The sequence below is a fragment of the Nicotiana tomentosiformis genome, chromosome 2, assembly GCF_000390325.3.
Source record: "Nicotiana tomentosiformis chromosome 2, ASM39032v3, whole genome shotgun sequence".
Classification (NCBI taxonomy): domain Eukaryota; kingdom Viridiplantae; phylum Streptophyta; class Magnoliopsida; order Solanales; family Solanaceae; genus Nicotiana; species Nicotiana tomentosiformis.
The window spans coordinates 43,289,462-43,300,223 of record NC_090813.1 but is presented as its reverse complement, the minus strand read 5'-3'; the positions used below and the strand labels follow the sequence as shown (position 1 = coordinate 43,300,223).

The following is a 10,762-nucleotide window of genomic DNA, read 5'->3' as shown; positions in this document are numbered from 1 at the left end:
AGAGGGTAATTTGGTCATTCAGTTTTCAAAGGACATTTCAGTAAACTAACTTTACCTAAAAGTGTTCATGTTTATAATATAGTATGATATGATGATATGATTATAAAGAAATAATAAATGAACATTAGTTCCACTCAAAAATTGAACTAATTGGTCTGTGAACCAAAAAAACTTTGAATTGGACTGAAACTGTATGATACTCACTAGAATGTTTAATATCCAGATGTTAAATTCTCCTCCATGGTTGGCTAATGATACATAAATGACAGTGAACATGAGTGTCAACATCAATTAGCACTACCTAGCTCAATCTCCAGCAAGTTGAGATCGACTATATAAATCCTTACCATCCATGTCGCTCCATTTAAAAATACAAAATGTAACATGAAGATCTGGGGCAGGAGAATCTGGAGCACTGGATGAAACGAAGACTTGTCTATTATTTTACTTTCTAAAACTTATGGACCGGAAGAGAGTGAACAAAATATATCCGTAATACCACCACTTTTAACTATATGAGACTTAACAATAATGATCAGTCCTTGAATCGACAGAAGAAAATACAAGAAGCTTATGTTTTTCAATCTCTGGACAATTAAACTTTTACAGCTCAAGGAAAAGAAGTCATGAACACAACATGTTTATATGTATTAGGATCCACAAAAGAATGAAAACAAGAAAACTAAGATAACAGAATGTAATTACTGAGTTTAAGTGTCTCTAGTCAGCCCCTATTTTCATCCTTCTTCCATAGACCCCCTCTAAACCCTGCATCTTCAATTGGAAATGACTCCAACTCACAGCACCAGCTAACCTTAAGTATTCGTAGCGAAGGCATCACTTGATGCATTGCTGACCATTCCAATCTCAAATCCGATAAAGCTTCCAACATTAATCCTTCAATTTTCCAAGCAGTACTACCATCACCCCAGAAGTTCTCATGCATTTGTGTAATATCACCAGAAATGATTGACAAATATCGCAACATGGGGAGAGATGTGGGGTTAAGCCATTCAGGACTTGTCTTACCTGGATAAAATTTGAGAATCAGCTCGTGGAGTTGTCGTGGTGGATAAAGTCTATCAAGTTTTGTCACAAGTCCATTATTTTGACTGCCAAAGCAACTTATTGTTAAAAATTGAAGTTCTTGGAGATCTACCAGTGCATTCCCCTCATCATCTCCAATCTCCTCATTTTGAGTTAGTCTTAAACTGAGAGTTCTGAGTCGAGTCAGGCATCTTAGCTCAGCAATACGACAACCTCCTGGTTGGCTTACTTTTGCAGGCTTAAATCCAAGCAATACTTGAAGATTGGAAAGCCTACTTAATCCTTTTGGAAGGTACTCAAGTGAACCACAGTTGTTCACATCTAAAACAGCAAGTTCCTCAAATGTCAGAACGCAAGAGGGGAGCATTTTCATATTTTGGCAATAGCTGAAATCCAAAATCTGTAATTTTTCAAGCTTGGATATGGAAGCTGGAACTCCAATCAATGGATGTGTATTGCTTAAACTGAGATAAGTGAGCTGTTTAGCAGATCCAATGCCTTCCAACAAACTTGAAAGAGGCACGTCGAAAATTGATTTCGACAGATCCAATACTTGGAGGTGTCGACTCTTGCACAACTTCTTGGCAATGTCGGAACGGATTTTGTTTACTTCACCACTCTTGGTGGTTGTTAGCAGTGCTCGTAATTTTCTATTGCTCAGTAGTTGCTTCTCATTCATCTCAGTCTTAATACCCAAATGCCGACAAGTTGCATCAGATGGGGTGAAAAATGCATCATCCTCTGCTATCTTGATCACCAAGTCACGGACCATGTCATGCATTTTGCATGTGTGGATCACACCATTGTAAGCCTTATCAACAACTTCTATCAAACAACGATTAGATAGCTGTGAGAAACAATCTTCTCCCACTTCAGTTGATAACCTACCACTTCTCAGAGGGATGAAACTTTCTCCAATCCACCAACGGATCAGTTGGTCTTTTGGTATGACACAATCCTCAGGAAAGAGTGAAAAACAGAGAAAACAGGATTTCAAGTAAGGAGGGAGTTCATCATAGCTCAACTGCAATGAGGCCATCACCGAGTCATCATTTTCTTTCAATTCATCACGGAAATGATTTGCAATACGCCTCCATTCGTGATAGTAAGGTGGCTTACAAAGCATCACTCCTCCTACTGCTTTAATTGCTAAAGGAAGACCCTTGCATTTTTCCACAATCTCCTTTCCCACGTCCTCCAACTCGGGGAAATTGCATTCACCTGCACTTGCTGCAAATGCAATCTTGCGGAACAGTAACCAACTGTAGTGCTCATTGAGGAATTTTGGCCAATGTATTCTTGCTTCTGTGACTCCCATCTTGCGAGCGACTACCTCATTTCTCGTAGTTACAATAACACTGCTCCCATTTCCTTTGGGCAGTCCAGCATAGATTTTTTGCCACCAAGCATTGTTCAAGCTCCAAACATCATCCATGACAATTAAAAACTTCTTTCCCAAAAGGTACTGGTTTATTTTTCTTAACAGTTCACACTGGTCATCACCAACGCATGCATCTCCCAAACTCCTCAGTATGCTTCTCATGACTTGTTCCTCAGTAAATGTTTGAGAAACAGACACCCAAATTCTCCTTTCAAAGTGATTCTCCACACTTTTATCATTGAAGACTTTCTGAGCAAGAGTGGTTTTGCCGAGTCCTCCCATACCCACAAATGCAATGGCAAGTAAACCATCTCTTGCTTCAAATAGCCAACCCTTTATCTTCTCAGTGTCACCTTCCAAACCAACTACCCGAGTGTGGTCATAAAGGGAAGAAGTCCATCTTGACATTAGATTATCGTGTGCCTCCATACTTCCTTCTTTTAGAAGTGGTACTCCAAGATATGTTGAAATGTTTTGCTTTATCTCCGAGATTCTGTCATTGATTTCAGCCAGGCGCTTCCCAGTTTGATGGCGAAGAGATAGCCTTTTGGGATGGAAGCATGTAGTAGCCCTATCACTATCTGCAGATTGATTCTGGCAGTCCTCAAGTATCTCTTCAGCTTCGAAAATTAAGTCTCGCAAACAGGACATGACTCCTTTAAGGGTGTTGTTTTTCCTCTTGAGCCTTTCTGCATCTTTGAGAAAGCTTTGCATGAATAGCAGCTCGTTCTTCAGTTTTTCAAACTGCTGTCTGTATTTAGTAAGAAACCTACTCTCCTCTGCGAGAACATTCAGAAGTTTCTCCAAGAATACAGTGACCACCGCATCCACCATCTCTTCTGCTACAAATTTCTGAAATGCAGCTTAATGTAAATGGATCACCTAATAAACCAAAAGAACAGATCGCTAAGGGAGTTCAAGGATATATCCATAGTTCACAACGTCACATAGACATATTCATTTAAAAAAAACAGGAAAAGCGTTTTGTAATCAAGTCTACCTCCTACAAAAGAAAGGAAACACTTAAGTTTGTCTGGGAGTATGATATTTTCTTGACATGTTATATTTACAAACACTTGCGGCTCGTTTGGTTCCCCTTGTAAGAATATAATACCTGGATAGAAGTAGAACTATAATACTAATATTAGCCCAGATCTAGTGTTATTTTATGTCCGATAGAATATGAAACAAAAAATATATGTATTAGCAACATCTGGAAAAAGGAACCTACAATGGTACAAATTACCTTTAAAGTAAGCAACTTTTTTTAGTAAAGAACAAAATGGCAAGAGCTCTTAATAATTTAAAACTTACAGTTTCTTTAAACAAAAACCTACACATGATACAAATATAACACAGCTACTTCTCGGCTGTGGTATCAAATCCGCATAACAATCTTTGTATGATTATTAATCATCCTATAACAATCCTTATACAATTACTCTATCATAATTCTGAATAACTAGTCCCTGAACCAAACGAACCTTAAGAGCTATTGTTCCAAAACTAAAACCACCTAACTAAGTACTGAGTAATTTAATGTCCGAATGAGTTATGTTCCCCTTTAAGAAAATATAGAGTCAATTTTCCATGATAAGCTGAGCGAACAAAAATAGAAGACCAGATCGAAAATTGAGCAGAGGCCTACAACACTTACTTGTGAAGAGGGAAGATGCTTCTCCTGAAATGCTGCGTTACTTATGATCACTATAGGAGTTTGAGAATTCAACTCTTCAAAGTTGCAGTTTTTAATTGGTGAAATTATTAGAGGGGAAAAAGGAAAGGAGGAAAGCACAGAGATTGAAAATAAGAGAAATGGGGCAACGCGGTTCAAAGAAAAATGCAAAGGGTTATGTCCAACTCCAACTCCAAGTCAACGGGGTCCTCTCACCCTCTGCTTCGTTGAAAGCTGAGAGTTGTGGACGCTATGGCTAACGCCACAAAGGAAGAAAATAAATGCATTGTGGATTTCGAACCCACTTGCTCTTCTAGATTTCTCTCTGATTAATTATTTACAAGGATGTAAAAGAAAGAAAAGATCAATCTACTTAAAGCCGCAGTTCCAAACTAATTAGGATTAACTATATGAAATGCACACTCTAAATTTTGTTCTCTCAATGCTGATAGTGAATTAGGATTTGTTTGCTACCAAGGAAGCTAATATTTTCTTAGAACGTAATTGGTTTTATTACTTTGATGTTTGGTTAGTAACTAAAAAATGTTGTACTAAAAATATTTATGTACAATATTGGTAGAGTAAATATAGCACAAAATTTAATCAAACTATATTTAAAGACCAGCCCGTCGTTGCAGTCAATCACCCCTAATTGGCTGACTTGGACCATTTGGGTCCTAAAACCTTTAAGTAATAGTCTTGGCCTCTTGGGGTCTGATTATCGGGTATTAATTAAACTAATTTTTAAAATTAAATTTGATTAATAGTCTTGGGGTCCGAATCTGATTATCGGATGTTAATTAAACTAATTTCTAAAATTAAATTAAAATTAGGAGGGAGCCGAGCGTATTAATAGATTAGGCTTATAATGTTTCGCCTTGGGGTGTTAGTGGTTTGTGTAGCTTCCATACAATTTTCTAGGGCATTATTACTGGTTATTGTTATTACTTTTACATTTATTTTCTGTTTCTTACAATGATGATATAATTTTATTTTTCTGGCTTATGTTGCTGTCACTGATCTAATGTCTATTGTTTATTTTCTTCTTCTTGAACCAAGGGTCTTTCGGAAACATGCTCTCTACCCTTCCGGAGTAGAGGTACGGTCTGCGCACACTCAACCCTCCTAGACCTCCATTGTAAGATTTTTACTGGATTGTTGTTGTTGTAAATATGATTAAGTTAATTTATTACTATCTTTTATAGTGAAGCTACATGAACTATAACTTGCAATACCATTTAAAATGGTGAAACATACATAATAGAATGTTCAAAGTTCACTTAATGTGAATCTCAAGAAATCAGAAGTAGAATAACTATTTGAATGTCTCGAGGAAGATCCTTGTCAACTAATCCCCAATTCTATAGATTCTTTGTCTTGGAGCAATTCAAAAGCCTAGTTCTCAGTTCCTCAAACAGATGGATGGAGTCAAGCCATGAGATAACCCTTATTAGAGTCAGCTATTTATTCTGCGACCTAACAGAAAGTCGTTTGAGCAGTCCGGTGCATAAAATATACATAAAATCCGAATAAGGGTCGTATTCCAAGGGTTGTAATGTAAGCAACCTACTTTGACGCAAGCATCAAAGGTTAATTTTACAGCTCGAATCCGTGACTTATGGATCAAATGAAAATAATTTGAAAAACATTATGTACTACAATTGATCCATAAAATGCTAATACGGTACTGCGAGTAATAATATTAGATTCATACAGTAGTGCAGAACCGAAAGCCCCCCTAGCCCCAGCATTTGTTACAATAACTTCTGCATTGCAATTAGTTTATTTACTCATTACCGTGCACTTCTATTTGATCAAAAACAAGAAAAAGGAAGTGCATCTTTTTACACATTAAGCATCACGAAATAGCAGTAGTATAGTACCTATACCATTCAAATCATTTTCCCTCACCAACGCCCTCTTCTTCCTCTGTTCGGTCTTCCAATTCTCATTCTTCCTCTCCTTTGGTTTCTCAAAGTATGTACCAACATTTCAGTTCTCAATCTTTTAGCTTCTTGAATTTCACCTTCATCAACCTTTTCTTCCTCAATCTCGTCGTTCTCATCGCCTTCAGGGGTGCTCGGACTCTTCTCGTCCTTGATTCGATTGGCTTCATTGGCTTTTCGCTTGAGCAAATTAACCACTCCCTCAAGAGCAACATCAGCATCCTCACTTCTCATTAGTTCCTCTGCAATTTCTGCAGGGGTTACCTCTACATTCTTGATTAGGCCTTCAATTTCCTCGAATAGTCTATGGTCACGAACGCCTAGGTAGTTAAAAGCCAGAATCTTGAAACTCTGATTAGTACAATAGGACATATGAATATGCATATCCATTCGACCAGGTCTCAATAGTGCTGGATCTAATTTCTCCTTACGGTTGGTTGTGAATACAATAATTCTTTCGTCCCCACAATTGGACCACAATCCATCAATGAAGTTCAACAAACCAGATAACGTTAACTGCAGTAAAAAACAAAATCAACATTGAGAAATTGACTCATCTCATGAATTTAACAACTAAGACACTACATTAAACAAATACTCGTTCGCCCCAATTTATGTGATATTTAATCCCTTTAGTGTCAGAAAAATGATACTATGATTTATAGTCACATTGATGTATAATTTGTTTCAAACCACAAGCATTAAAAGATCTATCTTTTTTTTCTTAAACTCTGTGTCAATTTAAGATCTGGCAAAAAAAGGGGGGAAATGAAATCAGACCTTAGTGTCGGCGGGTTGATGCCCAAGGTTTCGATCGTGCATTTCCACGCTACAATCAATATCTTCAATCACAATAATAGATCGGTTCGAGGTGGATATCAAAATCCTTCTTAATTCCGAGTTAGAATACAGACTGGTAAGTTCCAAATCATAAATATCAAACTTCAAGTAATTGGCCATGGCAGCAATCAAGCTAGATTTCCCAGTTCCTGGAGGTCCATATAAAAGATACCCTCTTTTCCAAGCCTTACCAACTTTCTTATAAAAATCTCTCCTTTTCACAAATCTATCAAGATCCTCAATTATCATCTTCTTCATATCAGGTTCCATAGCCAAAGTATCAAAAGTTGCAGGATGGTCCAAATTAATAGAACCCCAAACCCCACCACCACCACCCCCATAACCATACCCATCGTCATCATTACCACAAGGACAATCCCTTGTGTACAATTTCACAGCCCTATCATTATCTTGAATCTCCTTAGCCTTGGTCAACACAAAAGGTAAATACTCATTCAACACACTTTCTTTAAACTTCTTATTAAAACTGAGCTCAAAGAATCTTTTTTCTGGGGTATAACTTCGGTCCTGGGGCTCAACAGAAACCAATTTCCATTTCAACTGTACGACGCCGTATACATCACTGATCTCTTCATCCTTCTCTATGCTAACGTTGATGTTTTTCTGTTTAGGAGTTTTGTGAGCCCGGACTCGGTCAGCGTTTGGGCCGATCTTTGTACGGAGGTAAATTTCGGCGGCTTCATACACTTGGTTTCTGGTCATACCACACTGTTCGTCAACGATGATAGTGAGCTGGCTAGAAAGTGGAGTGAAGAGATAACTGATAGCTGATTGGATGTAAGTGAGGAGGGATTTAGGGATGAGATCGTTAGCCATGGTGCGAACAAGCATCATTGACGCCGCTAGAGAAGCGTACGCCGAGAATAAGGTTGATGCCGTGTTCTGCATTTTTGAGACGTCGTACATTTTTGGGGGACTCCGTGTTGTGTTGTGACTCGGGGAATAGAAAGTTTATTGAACTCAGTAATGATAAAAGACAGGGGACAAGGACAGGGAGAGTTGTAGTCATAGGTTGTGTATTTATACGCGGAACTTGAGGATTCAATAGCTAATTGAGCGATATACTAGCAAACTTGGTCGCCACGAATATATGGGTAGATCTTAGCTGTAATGGGTTTAATCAGATTACTGTTTATCCAAATCAAGTAGTAAGTAATTTTATTTTATTTTTAGTGGTAGTTGTATGATAAGAAATGTGGGCTTTCTATAATGGAATTTTGCCTCTATTTGTACTTGGGCATCACGCATAGAGAATCCTTCCTTCACGTGGTGTATATTCTTGGTTGATCATCACATTTTGACCCTTCTTTTTCTTTTTCTTCTTTGTGACAAAATCATTAGATTAGGAAATCAATCGGGAAGGAAGAGGAAAGGATTAAAGACACAATTTCAATGAAGATGAAGAAGTTTCGTTACTTTGCGAATAACTATAAGAAAATCAGAAGCAACTTTCCTTGACCTAATGGAATAAGATCATAGTGACAAGAGCTTTTTTTTTTTTTTTTTTTTTTAAGTGTTATGAAATATATCTCAAAGTAATAATATAGAACAAGGAAAAACAAGCTAAGAGATATAGAGAGAAAGAGATGAGAGATTCTTATTTCTTCTTCAATTGTGTGTATTTTTCTATCTATTACAAAGCCTTTATATAGGCATGAAAAGTGAAAAATATATGTCATTGAATATGTCATTAAGCATTTGAGATGAAGATCATGGAGGAAGAGTAAACATCCACCATAATTTGATTTTTCTTATAACACTCCCTCTTGGATGTCCATAGATAATGTGCCTCGTTAAAACCTTATAAAGAAAAACCCTTTAAAAAAATCCTAGTGAAGGAAAAAGAGTACACATGTTTATAAATACGCCTTTTGGTTGCCTCGTTAAAAACCTTTAAGGAAAACCCAGTGGGACAAAACCTTGTAAGGAAAAAGAGTACAACGAGTATTAACTCCCTCTGATGAGAGCATCAATTCACATCCTTGAGCTTTCGCATCCCAATCTTGTACACTAGTTTCTTGAAGGTTGACGTCGGTAGAGATTTGGTGAACATATCAGCCATATTATCACTTAACGAATCTGTTGCACATTGATATCACCATTCTTTTGAAGATCATGTGTGAAAAATAACTTTGGTGAAATGTGCTTTGTCATATCTTCTTTTATGAATCCTCCCTTCAATTGGGCTATGCATGCTGCATTGTCTTCATACAAAACTATGGGTAGTTTGTCACAGTTCAAACCACATTTGTCTCTAATAAGATGTATTATAGATTTCAACCATACACATTCTCGACTTGCTTCATGAATAGCAATTATCTCAGCATGATTAGATGAAGTAGCCACGATTAATTGCTTAGCCGATCGCCAAAATATGACAGTGCCTCCACATGTAAACACATAGCCTGTTTGAGATCGAGCCTTGTGTGGGTCAGATAAATACCAAACATCAGCATAACCAACAAGAACGGGATTGCAATCATTGCCATAAAATAAGCCCATATCGGTAGTCCCTTTTAGATACCGCAATATATGTTTGATTCCATTCCAATGTCTCCTTGTAGGAGTAGAGTTATATCTTGCTAAGGCACTAATTGAAAAAGTTATGTCACGCCTTGTAGTGTTAGCAAGATACATTAGTGCACCAATTGTACTAAGATATGGTAGTTCAGGACCAAGAAGTTCTTCATTATCTTCATGAGGTCGGAATGGATCTTTATTTATATCGAGTGATCTCACAACCATCAAGGTACTCAATGGATGTTCTTTATCCATTTAGAATCGCTTTAAAATATTTTTAGTGTATGATGATTGATGGACAAAAAATCTATCTTTCATATACTCAATTTGTAGACCAAGACAAAATTTTATCTTTCCAAGATCTTTCATTTCAAATTCTTTCTTTAAACATTCTATTGCCTTAGGAAGCTCCCCAGGAGTTCCAATGATATTTAAATCATCAACATATACGACGATTATAACAAATTCAAATTCAGATCTTTATAAAGACACAAGGACAAATTGAATCATTCTTGTACCCTTCTTTCAACAGGTACTCATTCAGGCGATTATACCACATGCACCCTGATTATTTCAATCCGTATAATGATTTTTGAAGCTTTATTTAATAAATTTCTTGGAAACCTTAATATGCTTCATAACAATTTAAATCCTTCAATGATTTTCATTATACGCATATCAAGTTTTTCATGTATTGCCAGATTAAAACCTGAAATGACTACATCCACCGAAGGAGAACATGTCTCTATATAATCAATGCCAGGATATTTACAAATCATCTTGTGACACAAGTCGTCTTTATGTCTATCGACTTAACCTTTTTCTTTCTCACAAGAATACATTTATACCTCCACTGGCTTTATACTTTCAGGTGTTGGGACTATCCGTCCAACTTCATATTTTTCAGGTAAAATCAATTTTTATTACATATTTTTCATTTGGCCAATAATTTATCTGTCCAAATTTCATGACAAAGTTGAGCTCAAGATCCTCGTCAATATTAATAATATTGAGCGCTACATTATATTAACAATATCGTCGACGATCATTTTATATCGGTTCTATTATTACCCAATAAAGACATAACTTATTGAGATCTCATTATTTTCAGGTACCTTAGCCTCTCTCATGAGGTCTTATGAAGTGTTATGTCATGGTGCTCTTCTAAAGCACTTGCCTCCTTATTATGACTATCTTGAATATTTTCTCCTCTCCTTCTTCAAGGAGTTTTATCTTTGGAACTGATTAGTCTATTATGCTTCATCAATGTCATAGATTTATTCATTATGAATTTTATTTTATTTGGAGCATTAGCAGCTGGAATATGACATT

General features: G+C 36.7%; 2 protein-coding genes across 3 annotated transcripts; both read right to left on the bottom strand.

Moving 5' to 3' along the window:
* Positions 1-522: 522 nt before the first annotated feature.
* On the bottom strand, positions 523-4,399 carry LOC104115527 (disease resistance RPP13-like protein 4). 2 transcript variants are annotated; one of them, XM_009626194.4, is made up of 2 exons: positions 4,086-4,399; positions 523-3,310 (listed from the first exon to the last, which is right to left on the bottom strand). In XM_009626194.4, exon 2 carries the CDS (start codon positions 3,260-3,262, stop codon positions 725-727), a length of 2,538 nt encoding a protein of 845 aa, XP_009624489.1. In that variant the 5' UTR covers positions 3,263-3,310; positions 4,086-4,399; the 3' UTR covers positions 523-724. The 2 variants fall into 2 exon arrangements, with proteins under 2 accessions (XP_009624489.1, XP_009624496.1); XM_009626201.4 differs by having other exon boundaries at positions 523-3,280.
* A 1,365-nt stretch (positions 4,400-5,764) lies between these two features.
* Positions 5,765-7,971, bottom strand: LOC104115519 (AAA-ATPase At2g18193-like). The gene is made up of 2 exons (XM_009626181.4): positions 6,830-7,971; positions 5,765-6,565 (listed from the first exon to the last, which is right to left on the bottom strand). The coding sequence occupies exons 1-2, from the start codon at positions 7,814-7,816 to the stop codon at positions 6,011-6,013; spliced, it is 1,542 nt and encodes a 513-aa protein (XP_009624476.1). The 5' UTR covers positions 7,817-7,971; the 3' UTR covers positions 5,765-6,010.
* Positions 7,972-10,762: the final 2,791 nt, after the last annotated feature.

Coding starts and splice junctions, on each gene's coding strand:
- LOC104115527 (XM_009626194.4), bottom strand. CDS start 3,262: ATGGTGGATGCGGTGGTCACTGTATTCTTGGAGAAACTTCTGAATGTT.
- LOC104115519 (XM_009626181.4), bottom strand. CDS start 7,816: ATGTACGACGTCTCAAAAATGCAGAACACGGCATCAACCTTATTCTCG. Junction 6,566..6,829: donor ATCAACCCGCCGACACTAAG/GTCTGATTTCAT, acceptor TTTTTACTGCAG/TTAACGTTATCTGGTTTGTT.